Below are 17,575 nucleotides of genomic sequence, written 5' to 3'. Positions count from 1 at the left end.
AGAACCTCCTGGATCAGGCCCATCTAGTCCAACGTTATGTTTTTGCAGTGGCCAACCAGATGCCCGCAAGGGAAGCCTGGAAGCAGGACCTGAGCACAAGCACCACTTGCGATTCCCAGCAATTGACATTCAGAGGCATTTGCTAGTTTAACTACTTGCTGCATGAAGGAGGACTTTCTTTATCTGTCCTGAACCTTCCAGCATTCGGCTTCATTGGATGCTCAGGAGTTCCAGTGTTAGGACAGAGGGAGGACAACTTTCACCGAGAGGGAAATGGATTATGGATTGGTCCCCTTCCCAGCTCCCTGTTGTGTGGCATGGTGCCTTGGGGAAAACATGGAGCGCTCTCTCTCTCTCTCTCTCTCTCTCTCTCTCTCTCTCGTAATCTCAATTTTGATCTCAGTGGGGGGAGTAAAGCGATCAGCCTCCCTTTCCCGCCTGCTGCCTTCACAGCGAGACTTGGGCTGCCACACCTGTGTAATTACTCAAGGAGAGGAAAGATGGGGAACTGCCTGTGAGGTCCTTAAGCTTATGTCTTAGTGGGAGGCGAAGGAGGCCCTGGCCACGTTGCCAGCCGTGGGGCAGCACAGCTGGGTTGCTTTTAGGTAGCTCTCGTCACCCCCCACCATTTTTCTTGGTGGGGCAGCACCTTGAAGCATCAGAGGGATGCAAGGATAGCAAAGAAATTCAATTCAGTTCACATTTAAAGGCAAACCTACCTATTGTGTACTTTCCCAAACAGTATGCAAATAGAAACATAAATCATCCTTCACATTTTGTGCTTCTCTGAATTTTGCAATGCAGTTCTTCTCCAGCCAAGTCTTGTCTGCAAAAAATTGCATATATTGGAATAAAGTGAATGCAGAAATGCACTGGTTAGTGAAAACAACATGCAAAATCGCTTTCCAGTTTGGAAAAAATAATTGCAGTTCCAAAATTGTGTATATTAGACAAAATTGTGTACAGAGAAATTCACACTAAAATGCTGCCGAATTTCCATGAGGACTACATGAAAATGTGGAGAACTGAAGACTAGGGAAATGTGAAACTGAGAGAAGCTGAAATGGATAGATTTGTCCATCCCTACACTGACTCAAGGGGGCCTGGAATGATCAGCTTTTCCTGGAGGTTCTGAGGGCCCCTTGATCTCAGCAATGAGTGGCTCAAGGCTGATGATGCTGAAAGCGCCTTTTAACTGGCACAACATTAAGATATGTGTTAGGAGGTGAAGGTCAGAGAAGAGACTGGCACACTTACTGATCCCAAGGTGAAACCATGTTCCCAGCCCTTGCTTTGCGGGTGCCAGCTTTGAAGTCAGGGTCATGACTCAGACCTGTGAAAGTTAAAATCTATAAGACCATTAAAAAAAAAAAAGTAGAGAAAACAACAAAAGTTTCACAAATTTCCCGTTGTAAAAAATAAATAAAAATCTTGAGCAATCATCAGCAAGGCAGCAGGGACCAACTTGGGAGAGCCAGTGTGGTGTAGTGGTTAAGAGAGGTAGACACATAATCAGGTGAACCGGGTTCATGTCTCCGCACCTCCACCTGCAGCTGCTGGGTGACCTTGGGCTAGTCACACTTCTCTGAAGTCTCTCAGCCCCACTCACCTCACAGAGTGTTTGTTGTGGGGGAGGAAGGGAAAGGAGATTGTTAGCTGCTTTGAGACTCCTTAGGGTAGTGATAAAGTGGGATATCAAATCCAAACTCTTCTTCTTCTCTTGCAGGAGGGGTAACAGGAGAAGACCCCATTCCTCAGTAGGGAGATAGTTGGGCACTCATGCCAAGTGGGTTTGGAGGACTTGTTTGAGCAAAACTGAGAAAGTGCATGTACAATGCATGTAGCAATACAGCAATAATTTTATTTAGACAGCAATCACTTTATTTTGCACTATTTGGACTTCCAGGGGAAAGGAATTGGGAGGCAGAGGAGCCCCACCCCACATGGCATCAGATGGTGGGCCAAGCCCTCTGAAGGGCCAGTGTGAACAGCCCCCCCTCCCCACTGACCACAAGGTCTGGGGCAGATGGTATAGGACGATGCAGATCGGTAAACTTCTAGACATCTCGGGGAAGGGTGTTGTGTAGGCTGGGTGCGATGTCTGACAAGACCCACCCACATCTCATGGGACGATGGTGTCATAAGAACATGGGAAGAGACTGCTGGGTTTATTTATACCTTTGAACATTGCTTTGGGATGCTAAACACCTAAACTAATGGAAAAGAATATTTAAGGAGCCCTGCAGCTAGATCAGACCAGTGGCCCATCTAGTCCAGCACTGTGTTCTTAAAATGGCCGACCAGACACCTCACGGGGAATCCCACAAGCGGGATCTGAGCACAAGAGTGCTCTCCCTGCCACCAACTGCTTTTCTGAAGCATTACTTCCTTTTACTGTGGAGAGCAGAGCCTCCTCCGTCATCTCTAGTAGCCATACCCCATGGATGGAGCTACAAGCAGTCCCCACCCCTCCTGACAGATCTCAAACCTGAAGCTGGTAGGTGCTCCTTCAGGCATCCCTCAAAATATTTACCCTGGTACTTTTTGCTCCCTGAAAACGGCTGCCTGATCCTGAGCACAGAGAAAGTTTGGGGATCTTTTACACTCTGGTTAATATATGTGTTATGGGGTGTGCGGAGCAAGGAGAGAGTGACTTCCTTCTACCCTCAGTTCCTCGCGTAGATTTTGCTTCACTTCCACAACTTCAAGAGATTTACGTGCTCAAATGCCGCCAACTCCAGGTTTTTCCCCAGAAGTTGTTTATGGCGGCAACTGCTGCTAATGTTGTTGTATTTCTTTCTGTTCTTGGTGTTCCAAAGCCAAATTACTGTGACTAATGTACTTCTATAAATTTTTGCAGCCATCTCCATGGCTGCTGTCTGAAAATGATGCACAATCTCTTCTTTGTGAATTCTGGGTTTACTGAGGGCTGTTTTCTTTGTGTGGGGGGTGGGGGGGGGAGAGGGAAGGATGGCTTGCGCAAGAGTGGTATTTCTATTATATCAATTTGCCATATGGTAAAGCGATTGGGGGGTGGATATATAAACATGGGCTGAATGGACGGCGACAGATGTTTATTGGACAAATGGCTGCACCATCCCCTGTAGCTATGCCAAGAAGGACATTTCTGAAAGAGATCTGGGGGCTTCCCTGGAGCTGATGAAGACAGAGCAAAAGCCAGATCTAACACCGACCTGTGTTGGGGGGTTCTGTTCTGGGGGGAATCGATGCTGGGTTGTTGTTGTTTTAATCTGACTTCTTTATTCCAAACTTCCTTTTTACTTAAATCATGAACGATGAGTAGAGAGAGAGAGAGAGAGAGAGACTCTTTTGAAAAGTATGAGATATTGTGTGGGCCATAAACATAATCAGTATAACCCCCCTTTTTCTGCTGCTTCCTCCCTATCCCCCCCCCCCTGACCCCACCACAAGACTCTAGACAAGCTGAAGAGTCTTTGGACACATCACACAGAATGAGGCAGGGACATTTTTCACAGTTCCTTCTAAGACCACTGGTTAATAGACTGGTTACATTTTTGAATGTAAATAAAGTTATGTGTCTGCTTTAACTTAGTGTGTTAGGGAGGGAGGTTTTGCTCAGATCTAACAGTCAGGCTCCGGATCAAAACTCCCCCACTCAGAAATGTGTGTCCCTTTTCAAATGGGCTGCAGACCCCGTTGAGACATCACTGGAAATGCTCTTTGCAGGCTGTGAGATTTTTTTTACTGTTCTCTCTCTCTCTTCTGTAGGGATGGGAGACAAATTTGGTTTGGCCCACAACTTCTTGTAAATCTCCTTAATTTAATGCAAACCTGCCTAATTCGCACTTCCCAAAAACATATGCAGAAGAGGGGGGGAACAGCAGCTGCACTTTGAAGTTTGTTCATTCTTCCACATTTTGTGGTGGCCAGCTCCACCCAAGAAACGTGTACATGGAAATGCATGCAATTAGTGAAAATAACATCCAAAAATATAGGAGGGGAAATTGCATGCAAAAAATATGGATACTTGGGAGATGCACTTCAAAATGCTGACAAGTTTTTGTGAGGACTGTTTTTTAATAAACTGGGATGAACTGACTAGAAAAATTAGAAGTGGAGGGAAAAACTGGAATGGGCAGATTCTTCCATGCCTTCTCCTCTGCCAGTGCCTGCCTTCCTTAACAGCAATCAGTCACCAATCAATCAATCAATCAATCAATCAACCAACTCTTGGCATAGTGGGAGGGGGAGGTAACCACCACCACCAGGAAGTGCTTGCAGGCAGGCAGGCAGGTGCCCCTGTGGATGAATGGGTTGAAAATGATGTTCTTAATTATGATTTTCAATGTGAGTGGAAAGGTTCGTTGGTTGGGGAGGAATGGGATGCACAAAACCAACTGGGGCCTTTTGAGCCCTTTCAGATACTCAAAGCCAAGCAAGCAATCTCTGGAATATTTCAAGAAGTTTGGGGGGATGCTCAGGCAGCCCAAATTGTTATTGAGACAAGCTGGGAACATTGCTAAGTGCTGGTGCTGCTTCATTGATAGCTGCAGGGAGCACCTCCAAAATATGACCTCCCCACCCCACTGCAATCCAGAATTCCCACACCTTCTGCAGCTCCTTCCTGGTTATGGGGAGGGGAGAAGGAGTTCTTCACAGTCTACCCTTGGAAGGAGTTTTTGCTGTGTTGGCTTCCTGGGCTTTTAGAATCCCTCCAGCAAGTTCTCCCAGATACCTTTAAAACCCCCCAAAGTGTGGCACTTTGGTTTAAAGCCCTTTGCGTACATTGTCTGGGCAATCCAGGCAAGTCGGCTTGTCCTCTTATTTGTAGATTGTGTGTGTATTGGGGGCGGGGGAGGACTTTGACAAAGGCCACTGAGCATCTCCATGGCTGTCCTGAGATTTGAACCAAGGGCATCCAGCTCATAGCTCATGCTCTCTGTCACAATGCTATGCTGGATTACTGCGCTGCCTCCTCTGAACTCTCATTCTTAGCTGTTGCACTGCAAGAACTTTGATTGACAGGTTTCATTCTTTAGGGAGAAATTTCCAGGTGGGGTTTGGGAGAGGTGCAGGGAGGAGGAATACTAGGTAGGTGATAATTTTCTGCCATACGGAGAATATTTCCTTTCTACAGTAACTGCTGTTGGTCACCTTATAGGAGTGAGTTATCTACCCCTGGTAATTGACGGCTGAACCTTCCTCTCTCTGTGCATGTGTGTGTATGGGACTCACTCACAGCTTTGAGGCAGCAGCATCCCAGGTGTTGGGTGTGAACGCAGATTTGCTCGGCCTCTCTGATGAGCCACCCTCCTTTTGTTTTCCAGGCCTCAGAATGGCTCTATGATCCTCTACAACAGGAAGAAGGTGAAATACAGGAAAGATGGATATTGCTGGAAGAAGCGGAAAGACGGGAAGACCACCCGAGAAGATCATATGAAGCTGAAGGTTCAGGGGGTGGAGGTAGGTGCACAAGGCGAGGGGGGCTTCATTGCGGGGGCTGCCATGTCTCGTTGCATCGGCTGACCAAGTAGGATGTTGCTGTTTTTTTTTAAAAAAATGTTGTGTCCATTTATATGTATTTTAAAATGCTCTGCTCCACTTACTTGTAAAAGGCTACCTTCATGTGTGACCGTAATCCCTGTTATTGTAGGAGAGACTCCTATTGCTGTTAGGGTTTGTTTTGTGAGCAAGAGGTTGTTTCTGTTGGTGTAGGGCTAAACCCAGCACTCTGGAGCAGTGTTCGAAACTCCCATTGTTCTAGGCACATTTTGCGACAGCTAATTTCATTAGCGTGAGCAGTTTCTGAGCTCTGGGAGCGATACTGCGCCTAAGATTTCAGATTAAAACTGCAAAGTGGAAGGAAAGGAGGACCTTTTCCTGCCTCCCCACTTCCGGCTACTCTCTGAAGATTGGGGAAGAGACTCTCTTAAGAATATTTGGGGGGTGGGTGGGCGGAGAAAGGACTAGACCATATGAAAAATGAACATAATATTTTGGTTACAGCTCATTCATTTTCAGCTTTGTATTCTTGTTTTATATATATATATATATATATATATATATATATATATATATATATATATAAACTGGGCCTAGACTTCCTTCGTTGTGCCCTTAACCTAGGTTTAAGGTGCCATTTAGCTCCTAGCTTTCATATCTGAGTTTCTAACACTGCTCTGGAGAGTCCTTGCGACTTGGTTATGGGGCTAATGGAAGCCACAGTTAAGAATCTAACTAGTTGGAGTTGGAAGGAGTTGTGACAGTTTGGAAGGGACTTGATTCTGTGCTTTTCTCTTGCAGAGCTTTTTGAGTTCTCTCAGTGTGCGTGTTATCCTTGCGTCTTGAAAGATGAGTGATGCTTTGGGGAATTCTTGTCTCCCTGATGACAGTTTTTTTATGGAAGCTTTTGAAAGCTGTTTATTGCTTAACAGGTTAAAAAAACCCTAAACCCTTATTGTGATTGAGTTCATTTCTTCTTCTTCTTCATTATCATCATCATTGCAATTGTGAATTACATCAATGGCGAAAAAGTTTCACAAGTGAGTTACTGGTGATACCAGCGTTGTGCATGCAAGCGAATTTCAATTCGTCCTGCTCTTGGTTTCCAAAATAAGTGCTTGAGAAGAAATGGCTTCTGGAGCCAGGGAAGAGCGACAGCTTTAAAAAACAAAACAGATTTGTTCAGATGTAAAAGAGAGTGTACAAAGTCCCATCAATATAACAGAAGTTTATACGTTACTGTATTTTATTATTCAGTTGCTTCACAAGGGACTGCATGTCGTGGTTGTGATTGATTCTCCTTGTATTTTAAAGTTTGAGGTTCTGCTACGTTGTGCTAGTTTTGACTTCTTCTTCTTCTTCTTCTTTTTTAAAGGATATAAATATAAAATAAAGCATGTGCCTAATACATGTCAGGATTTTAAAGGGATATGATGCCTGGTGGTACCTCTCATCCACACTGAAATTGCTTTCCAGAATGCTAAGCAGCTGTAATGACCATTAGCCATTAGAGATGTGCTTTTCCCACTCAATACTTAATAATTAAACTGCCCCTGGAGGGATCCATGGAAACACTGTGTGTGTCACCATCAGACCATCTTAAATTCTAACTCATCCCCCACCCCCGCTGGTGACGCGATTAATGACAGAGCTGAATCTAATTCGGCAGGAGGGTAGCCCCTTTCCATGGCACAAGTCAGATTGGGCGCTGCCGTGGTTTGTGGGGCGTACGGGGGAAGCATTTCCATTGCCACCTCCCCACCCCGTGGCCTTATTTGCATGTTGCTCTGCTGTGGATTTTGGCCCAAAGAAGTCTAAAGTCCTTTTCGGGCTGCCTGGCCGTTTCTGCATCTTTGACAAAAGTGGCATTTGGGTAGCGATTGGGTGGGTTTTCTCAGCAGCAGAAGCATGAAGGTCTGTGCTCTCTGTGTCTTTCTGCCTAATGACAAGGCAGTGCAGTCACAAATCAATGGAAAACTCTTGCCGGACACCCTTCTCTTGCAATTCACTTCGTTCTGGTGCCCATTAAGATGCAGATTATCCTGTTGCCACAGACTCCCAGCTCCCAGACGCTGGGCATTGATTAGGCTGCTCATGAATATTGAAAGCTGCGTGTCACTTGCCGGTTCCTCCTGACACAGGGCAACGAAGCGATGGCTGTGTCAACCAGGCAAATGCAATTCCTGAGCGGAGAAGCGGGGAGCCCACTTGAGGCCAGAGCTGTAGCTGTCTGCTTTCATGACATACCAGTAGCCCACCAGCCATTTCCCTGTTTGCTATGGTTTCCATTGCTGCTTCATCTTGTGGGAGAAGGACTTCTTACTTGACATATTTTTTTGTGTGTGTACTGGGGCAGACTGATATTATACCGATCCAGTGCTTCCTCCAGGGTCTCAGCCCCCACTGCAGTGGAGTGCATGACTTCTGTCATCCTGTTTCCCTAGTAATGTGCAGAAAGAGAAGAGAAACAAGTGTCTTCTTCGCACAATGCATAGCTGAGTTACAAAATTCACTGTGGCAAGCTGGATTGCTGGCTTCTGACTTGGATGGTTTTTAGAGGGGCTTAGACAAATTGCAACAGGGACACGGGTGGCGCTGTGGGTTAAACCACAGAGCCTAGGACTTGCCGATCAGAAGGTCGGCGTTTTGAATCCCCGCGACAGGGTGAGCTCCCGTTGCTCGGTCCCTGCTCCTGCCAACCTAGCAGTTCAAAAGCACGTCAAAGTGCAAGTAGATAAATAGGTACCGCTCTGGCAGGAAGGTAAACAGCATTTCCGTGTGCTGCTCTGGTTCACCAGAAGCGGCTTAGTCATGCTGGCCACATGACCCAGAAGTTGTACGCTGGCTCCCTCGGCCAACAAAGCGAGATGAACACTGCAACCCCAGAGTCGGCCACGACTGGACCTAATGGTCAGGGGTCCCTTTACCTTTACCTTAGACAAATTTCCGTCATGCTTTCAAATACCATTTGCAGCAAGCCATGGGGGGAAGTTCTTGTGCTCAGGTCCCGCTTGCCGGTTTCCTACCAGCATCTGGTGAGGACAAGATGCCGGACTAGATGAATCATTGGCCTCATCCCTCAGGCTCTCCTTAGGATCTTAAGGGAGGGGATAAGGCCGTCTTCTACCTCCACTGTAGAAGGCAGTGTGTCTCTGAATGCCAGTTTCTGGGGATCAAAGCTACGAAGACTGCAGTCGTGGTCAGGACCTGCTTCGCATCTGGGCATCTGGTTGGCCACTGTCTAAACAGGACGTTGGACCAGATGGGCCATTGGCCTGATCCAACAGGTTTTCCTTATGAGATACAATGAGATACAATGGCTGTATTCAATCTGTAGCAGGCAGTATGTTTCTGAATGCCAATTGCTGGGGATTGCAACTGGGGAGAGTACTACTGCATTCAAGTTCTGCCTGTGGGCTTCCCATAGGAGCATCTGTTTGGCCACTATCAGTACAGAATATTGGTCCAGATCAGTGTTTGGGTCCAGATCAGCCTTGGGTCGCCAGCTGTTTTTGGACCACAACTCCCATGATCCCTAGCTAGCAAGACCAGTGGTCGGGGATGAAGGGAATTGTAGTCTGAAAACAGCTGGAGACAAAAGGTTGGGAAACATTGGTTCAGATGGATTATTGTGACCTCATCTCTCTGGGTATTCTTATTCATTTGTTCAGGTGTTTTTATGCAGCATCCTGAAGTGGGGCACAAAGGTATAAATAAATTAAACCACATTAACATTGTAAAAATGCACAAAATGACAACCCTCCAAGTCACTGGCCACCCCATGCATGGGGCACAGAAATACTGGCCCTGATTATGTCTTTTGCTAAATGTTTTTAGGAGGCATTTTGAGTGGGTTTCCCAAACTTGGCTCTTCGGCTGTTTGGGGATTATAGTTCCCATCATTCCCGACCACTGGTCCTGCTAACTAGGGATGGTTGTAGTTGTAGCCCAAAAACAGCTGGAGACCCAAGTTTGGGAAACCCTGATCTAGACTCTCAGGGTAATCAGGCCCTCTGCCACTCACACAGGTTCTCAGTCCCCCATCTCCTCTGAGCAATCTCATCTGGGCCACCAAGCAGGGGAACCAGGCTGTTCAGTGCTCCTATGCCATTCGGAAAAGACATGACCCGCCCCCCCTGGGGGGGAGTATTTGCATGTGGGATATCTGTTAGCCTAGCATCACTCAGAAAGTGAGGAGTATCCTTGTGTGTCAGCGGTGTTTGTCAGGTGGAATTTGCTCAGTCTTTGGGTTGCCATTAGAGCTCTCTTGAAACGTCTGAGATGAAGGAGCGGCGGTATGCTTATTGAATTGTACAAACCCGAAGGAGCTGAAAACACTCTGAGGGATTAGATTAAAAATCAAGCAAAGATGGATTTTGCATTGCTGCGGTTCCTTCCACATCGAGTTTACTTGTCGATTCGACAGGAGCAGACTGGCCACGGATTCGACCGCCAGCTCCTACTGCTCTCAGTCAACCTCTCAGTCAAAGAGGGATGGACATAAACTAGAGAGATCAGAGGAGAGTGTTTTTGCACTTAGTCCAACCTTTCCCAACCTGGTGCCCTCCAGGTCATCCCTGACCACTAGTCAGGATGGCTGGCTAGGGATGCTGGAAGCTGGCGTCCCAACAACATCTGGAAGGGAGAAGGTTGGTCTAAGTGTTTGACATATAACCAGATTTAATGGTGAGCTGGGGTTGTTGTTGGGGTTTTTTAAGCACGTGCATCAGTTGACATCTTTGAAGGGGTGGAAGGAGGCATTGTCAGATTTCTGGATGACCAGAAAGTGAGAGAGAGAGAGAGAGGCTGATTCTTTAGGAGGCAGGATGAATAAAATCCAGAATAACCTTGGACTGACTGGTAAGTGGGTTGGGACTAACCAAGTGGAATTCAAGGGAGACCAATGGAAAGCTCTGGATTTAGGCAAAGCAAAAACCAAGGAGAGGAGAGCCCCGCCTTGGCAGTTTTCCCTGGGGTACTTGGAGGAGCAGCAGCAGCAGCAGCAAGGAGAACAAGAAGACTGTCTGTTCTCACTCTGCATCTGCTGTTTGAACACCCCAGTAGATCTTGGTCAGAGGTCCAGCTTCCTTGATGTGGAATAGGTTACCTGAAGGTAAAAACACCCCGAATGAAACAACACCTTCAATTGCTTAGCAACTTGCCCTCCTCCCCACATTTACGCTGTCCCAGCAGTGACATTACGCCTTTTACGGCTTCATTCTCACTGTAATTGAATGAGATGGTCTTTATGTGGACTTTTACAGGGAGGACTAGCAGGGGAAAGGGGCTCCCATCTGCAGCAGGGCACTTGCCACATTAGGTATTAAGAGGGTGAGAAATAATGGCTCTGACAAACAACTCTGGCTCTGATTTGCTGCTAGAGGAGGAACTCTTTATTGGGGTTGACAGAAGGCTCATAAAAAACACAGTGCTGAAGGGAGGCCAATGAGGAACATGGGAGAGGTGTCAGCTGATCCAAGGGGACCCCAAAGCTCTCAGAAGTACGATGTATCTTCTTTTCTAAAAAGATCTAAGGTGTGTCTCCTCAAGAAAAAGCATTACAATGAGGACTGAGCATGCTCAGTAGCCACGGAATGTTAAGTGTCAGTGGGAAAAGAAAACAGAAAACCCATGGAATGGAGGAGGATGTCCCTGAACAGAACCACCCTTTGTTAGAGAGTCAGGGTGAAACACACACTGCAACACTTTGTTGCAGGTCCCCAAAGAATTTCATACTGTGGGATAAATGCTCCAAGAAGACAGCAGGTTCACAAATACTAACGCCAGATTTGCAGGGGGTGGGGGAGCTATGCAAGCCAGTTGTGCATGTGATCTGTTGCGATGATTGAGACCGGCGCTGCTTTGAATGGGGGAACACGATGTGCAATTAAAATAATTAATTGTGCCATGATGAACAACAACCATTTGTGTGCATGGTTGGGTTTGTGAACATGACGCGCGATTGCTGTTGTTTTACATTGCCTCGGGTGGTTTTATTTTTATTATTATTACAGAAAGGTGATTCATAAGCTTTACAAATGAACGAAGTGCAGGTTATGCTCAAGTAATACATGAGAAGGAGCGGGATCAATCTTTTGACAACCACATCTCTGCGTTGGTGGAAATGCTCTAATTGTGGGGTTGTCAGCAGTGTGTTGGGAGGTGGAGTCACTCGTGAATAGAAAGGGCCAAACTGCACCGATTGCTTTAAAGGTTTTGATTTGCTGTTGGAGGCGGGAGAGACGGCCAGAGCAAAGATCCCCAAAATTTGAAGTGGGCAGTCAAGTGGAAGTTTGATGAGGCTTCTTCAAGTCAGACCATTGATCCATCTAACACTGGCAAGCCCTCTCCAGGGTTTCAAGAGGATTCCCAGCCTTTCTGAGGCTGCCAAGCATTGAACCTGGGGTCTCCTGGGGTTGCAAAGCATGCTGTCTACCACAAGGAACAAATGGTTGCACACACCCCAATCAATGAGCAGTGAGAGGCTCCATGGGTGCCTGTACTTGCCCAGGGTTTGGTTTCCTTGGAAGGAAGGTCAATGGAGACTGTGGTGTCTTTAGGACATATGGTTTTATTTGCACATACATACAAGCTGAGCATAGGGTGGAGGGGCTCACAGCATGGCTCCCCCCATCTGGTTTCCAGCGAAGCCGCAAGTCACAGTTTTGGGTCCAGCTTGGAGCAAGACAAGCCTTTGTGTCTCCCCAGCTTTCAGCATCAGCCATAATCTCTCTCTCTCTCTCTCTCTCTCTCTCTCTCTCTCTCTCTCTCTCACACACACACACACACACACACACAGCCCACCTTGGCTTATTCCCAAGTGAGGTGGGAAAAGCCCCCCCCCATTTGTCTCCATGGCAACAGAGCAACCTCCTTGGGTATGCAAGTGCCAGATACTTAGCTGAGCAGTGAAGACTATTACCCCATCATTCAGCCCGGACACTGAGGTCCAGCGCTGAGGGCCTTCACTGCAAGGAGCCAAGTTACAGGGAACCAGGCAGAGGGCCTTCTCGGTAGTGGCACCCGCCCTGTGGAACGCTTTCCCACCAGATGTGAAAAAGAACAACAACTACCAAACTTTTAGAAGACATTTGAAGGTAGCCTTGTTCAGGGAAGCTTTTACTGTTTGATATATTACTGTATTTTAATATTTGGTTGGAAGCTGCCCAGAGTGGCTGGGGAAGCCAAGCCAGATGGGTGGGGTATAAATAATATTATATTATTATTATTATTATTATTATTATTATTATTATTATTATTATTTATTACTTGTTTGACTTCTTTCCTGTTACAGCTTCTACCCCATGTAAACAGTAGCATAGGTTTGGAAGGGCCCCATAGGTATCTTCCAGACTGATCCCCTGAATTCACAACACTGTGAATTCTGAGTCAGGTCATCTTCTTCAGTTCTGCCTACACCAGGAATGCCCAACATGCTTCCCTCTCCTTGTCCGTGGACCACAACTCCCATCATGCCTGACCATTGTCTGTGCTGACCAGGCCTGACCAGAGCTGCCGATTCCTCATCCTTGCTCTACACTGATTGGCTCTGGTTCTGCAGGGTCTTTCCCATCCCTCCTTGGAGATGCCTTCTTCCTGCAAAGTACCATATTTTTTGCTCTATAAGACTCACTTTTTCCTCCTAAAAAAGTAAGGGGAAATGTGTGTGCGTCTTATGGAGCGAATGCAGGCTGCGCAGCTATCCCAGAAGCCAGAACAGCAAGAGGGATTGCTGCTTTCACTGCGCAGCGATCCCTCTTGCTGTTCTGGCTTCTGAGATTCAGATTTTTCTTCTTCTTGTTTTCCTCCTCCAAAAACTATGTGCGTCTTGTGGTCTGGTGCGTCTTATAGAGCGAAAAATACGGTAAGCATTCTACCCCTTCCCTTAAGGCGTTGGAAGCTGCCTTATATAGAGCCCCGGCCACTGGTCCATGTAGCTTAGTGTTGTCAACACTGGCTGGCAGCAGCTCTCCGAGGTTTCAGACCAGGAGTCGTCCCAGTCCTTACCTAGGAGATGCTGGAATCTGGGACCTTCTCCATTCAGAGTAGGTGCTCAAGCCCTGAGTTTTGACGTTGCTCAGTGAGTGTGTGTTGCTGTGGCCCAGGAGAATGGGAGATTCCCGGGGAAGGGTTCCTGTTCATTCCCTGGCTCCCTGTTGCTTTCCTAGCTTACATGGCCTGCAGTCCTTTAAAACAAAGCAAAACCAAAAAAGAGGAGAAAAGATTTTAGGAGGCAGCCCCAGCCATGAGGATTCAATTGGCCCTGCTGTATTTATATCTCTTGGCAGAAGCTGCCGAAGATTCCCCCAAATCATCGTCCTCCTTGAACTTCTAATTAGTTAGAATCCCTGGTGGTGTGTTCATAATCAATTTGCCATAATTAAAAAATTCAGCTAATAAATAGAGGTAAAGCTAAATGTTGGAAGTCGCACCGTCGTCTTTCTGGGCTGACACGGCGCTGAATTTACAGCTGGGTGGTTTAGTTAATGGGCCTGCCTTATTCTTTGTGCATAAAGTTCTATAAATATCCAGGAATGATGTGTTTTGAATGCAGAATGGACCTCCCCCTTCTTGTTTGGGGTGGGGGAAAGAATAAAAGCATTGAGCGGTGGGTTGTTGTTTTTTAAATGTTAATGCTCGGTAAGAGATGCTTTTAATGTAGAAAACGACTAAAGAAATAAAGTAATAAGATGGGTTTTGTCATTTAATTTGGATAAATGTTGGGGCCAGGCTTTCTGAAGGACCCTGCCTCGCTATATGAGCCTGCCTGGGCTTCTGAGATCTTCGTGGCAGCCTTTCTCTCAGTCCCGCCGCCTGAGAGGGGGCCTTCTTGGTGGTAGCTCCCAAATTATGCAACTCACTTCCACGGGAGGCTAGGCTGGACCCCTCTCTGCTTTCCTTTTGCTGGCAGGCAAAAGTTGGAGAAGCAGGTGCCAATTCTGTAGAGAAAGAATGGTTTTGGGAAACCGGAGGGCAGGTTTAGCACAGCACTAGCTGGGGATTGTGAGTCGGGAAGCTATTCTGGGGCGAGGAAGGAGGTTTTGCTAAGGATAAAGCCTAGATGGTGGTGGAGGAACACAACATCATGGCAATGTGTAACCTCCTTGCTTAGAGGCAGTGTACCACAAAGTAAGCAGTTCTGTGAACATCAAATTGCTGCTGGTGGTGAGCTTCCTGGAGGCAGTGCCGCAGCTACGAGGGGTGGGGTAGGCGGGTTTCTTGACCCGGGTGAAACCTCCAGAGGGGTGCCATTGAGACTCCTGGCCTGTGTGTGTCTGTCTCTCTGTGTGTACGCAAATCCGTGCAAGGTGTGTGTGCCAAACTGCATCTTTGACCCAGGTGAAATAAAGCCTAGTTTCGCCCCTGCTGGAAGCATCAGGCTGATTGCCATGCAAAGAAATATATGGGACAAAAATTATCCTTTTGGCCTTACCAGCTGCAGAGCTCTTCTTGCATTTCTTTGAAATCTGGAACTAGAATCTGATCTCCTCCAAGGGAACTTTCAGGTAGTAATTGCTTTTGCGGTTGTTGAATTGAATTGCTGGGTGTGTGTTGTGACCTGTCCTGGGAACGTTGATTGATGAAGGGCAGGCAAAATATACGAGAAATGTTGATGGATTCTGCCAGTGTCTAAACAGAAAATTCTCAGGGGGGAAGGGGTTCATACCTCAAGTGGGACAGTTTGCCAATTTCTTATGCTGGCCTTCAGGGCACCCATGCAGCTGGGCACCCATGTTTCTTTAAACGAGCTCTGGAGTCAGTATTTTGTGGCACGTTCAATACATTCTGCTTTCTTTATAGCTGCGCCATACCTGTTTTGAACTTCATTAAAACAAAAAAAATTCACTGAGGTGGGGGGAAAGTGGCCGCACGGTGTCAGTTTTGCATGCAAGCCTTTCATTATTATTGTTACAATACAGATCTCCCTGTATGGATGGATGGGGGAAAAAAAGAAAATAAATTTTCTTATTGCTTGGTAAGCGCTAGAACATTTCTGTCAAAAAGTGGGTGGGGGGAGGGAGGAAACCAGCCCACAAAAGGCTTTTGTGGTGTTTCAGTCTAACTATTACATGCAGGCTGGATGTTGCAATGCCAGGATAACCTTGGTGATAATAGGATATTATTATTACCAACACAGCTTGGGAGCAAAGGAAGCCCTGCCTGAGAACACGCTGCCTTTTTATTTTATTTTCCAAAGCCACCCCCAGTTTGCAGGTGACCAGTGGGGCTTTTCTGGCGTTCTGTATGTAAAGGATCCCCAGCTGGATCCAAAATTGCAGGAATATATGCTGGCATTACTCGGTTCCTTGCAGCTGTCGGCAAAACGCACTCCCGGGTTATTACCGGAGGACGAAGCAACTTGTGAGACCAGAGCTAATCTTGCAAAACTATTCCTAGGATGCTCTGATCTGCTTTAATTTAACATGGGTCTTTCTCTCCATCGGAGGTGAGCTGTGTAGTTTGCAAACTAATTAGGTTCATGTTGTTCAGACCGGCTGCTTAATGCATTTCAGCAAAATAGAATGAGGGCCACTTAGAGGAGGAGGCCGGGTGGCTGCTTCAATGCAGCCACACTGAGCTGGCCTTTGCAGAGGATGGTGCTTGGCTCAACACCCAAAAGATTTTGTGTTTACGGAACAGCTTGGTCTTATTCCAAGACCACCTCCTGCCTCCCCCCACCAGGCTGCAGGCATTATGGCTGGGGTAACTGGATGTTTTTGACCGGGGGGGGGCTATGATCCCTGTGGGGGCCATGTGTGCTGCCTCCCCATTCCTCCCCATTCTTAGTTCATAAGGATCCCTGCTAATCGAGTGATCAATCTAATGATGGGAAGGAAGTGATTTGCATCCCAATAAGGGCACCAAGTGGGATGCGGGTGGCGCTGTGGGTTAAACCACAGAGCCTAGGGCTTGCTGATCAGAAGGTTCATGGTTCGAATCCCCGTGACGGGGTGAGCTCCCGTTGCTCGGTCCCAGTTCCTGCCAACCTAGCAGTTCGAAAGCACATCAAAGTGCAAGTAGATCAATAGGTACCGCTCCGGCGGCAAGGTAAACGGCGTTTCCGTGAGCTGCTGCGGTTCGCCAGAAGCAGCTTAGTCATGCTGGCCACATGACCCGGAAGCTGTACGCTGGCTCCCTCGGCCAATAAAGCGAGATGAGTGCCACAACCCCAGAGTCGTCCACGACTGGACTTAATGGTCAGGGGTCCCTTTACCTTTACCTTTAAGGGCGCCAAGCTGGCAGGAGAGTTTTAAACCTCTCTGGCTATCGCCACGTCCCCCTTTCTGTTACCACCAACAAAAGCATGGGGGGGGGGCGGTGGAAAAAACTGCTCTGTGTTTTATTTATTTTTGGGAGGGGCACATCATGCCTGTGGACTAGGAGTTAGCCACCCCATCATGGCAGAATATAGATTGCTGTCATCCAGTCCTAGGTAGGCTATAATTCATGGGGCACTGGCCAAGCACTGCAGGATACTGGCCTTGTGCAGGTAGTGGTGGGACATCCCTTTCAGGACCAAGGACAGGTCCCAAAGGAAAGAGGTGTTGTCCTCCTGCAGACACTCAGGCACTAAAGCAAAGAGGCCAACCTTGACCTGAAAGGTGTTGTGGCCTCCCGCTGAGCCCTCTAAGAGCTGCAGGGAGTCATCTAGGTGTGGACATGGCAGCCCACCTGACTCCAGTTGCCAGAGGACTCTTCAAGATGCTTCAAGTGCAAGGTCTCGTATTGGTTTGGGGTCAGTGTTCGCCCTCATCTGGAGAGATCCCTCAACTCTGAAGGTGCTGTCATAGGAAGCTGAGGGATTGAGAGACATGACAACCAATGTACCTTTGTGGTAGCGACAATGCGCTAGAGCCTGTGGCTGAACTTGTGCGGAGAGTTGTGCCATGACTGTTGAAATTGGGCATCCCAGTTTCTTGTGAAGTATGTGGGTGGTATTCAACTGAGTTTTACTTAGAGTAGACCTGTTGAAACTAACAGGCCTAGCTAAGTTAATCGCAGAGGGTCTACTTTGAGAAAAAATTAGTTGAGTTCCACCCAATGTTTTCAGAGTCTCAGACCATGAAAAAAGACCCCTCTCTCCCCATCA

General features: G+C 47.2%; 1 protein-coding gene across 5 annotated transcripts in view; it reads left to right on the top strand.

Annotated features, from left to right (window-relative positions):
* The window catches only part of CAMTA1 (calmodulin binding transcription activator 1), a 680,765-nt gene that overhangs the window by 281,313 nt on the left and 381,877 nt on the right, over positions 1 to 17,575 (top strand). For all 5 annotated transcript variants that reach the window (XM_077931429.1, XM_028740501.2, XM_028740502.2 and 2 more), the window contains exon 4: positions 5,310 to 5,445. In XM_077931429.1, coding sequence (XP_077787555.1) covers positions 5,310 to 5,445 — 136 coding nt within the window. The remainder of the gene's footprint in view (positions 1 to 5,309; positions 5,446 to 17,575) is intronic.

Source organism: Podarcis muralis, chromosome 7 (genome assembly GCF_964188315.1).
Source record: "Podarcis muralis chromosome 7, rPodMur119.hap1.1, whole genome shotgun sequence".
NCBI classification, from domain to species: Eukaryota; Metazoa; Chordata; class Lepidosauria; order Squamata; family Lacertidae; genus Podarcis; species Podarcis muralis.
The sequence above is the reverse complement of the archived record's forward strand: the minus strand, read 5'-3'. Positions and strand labels throughout refer to the sequence as shown.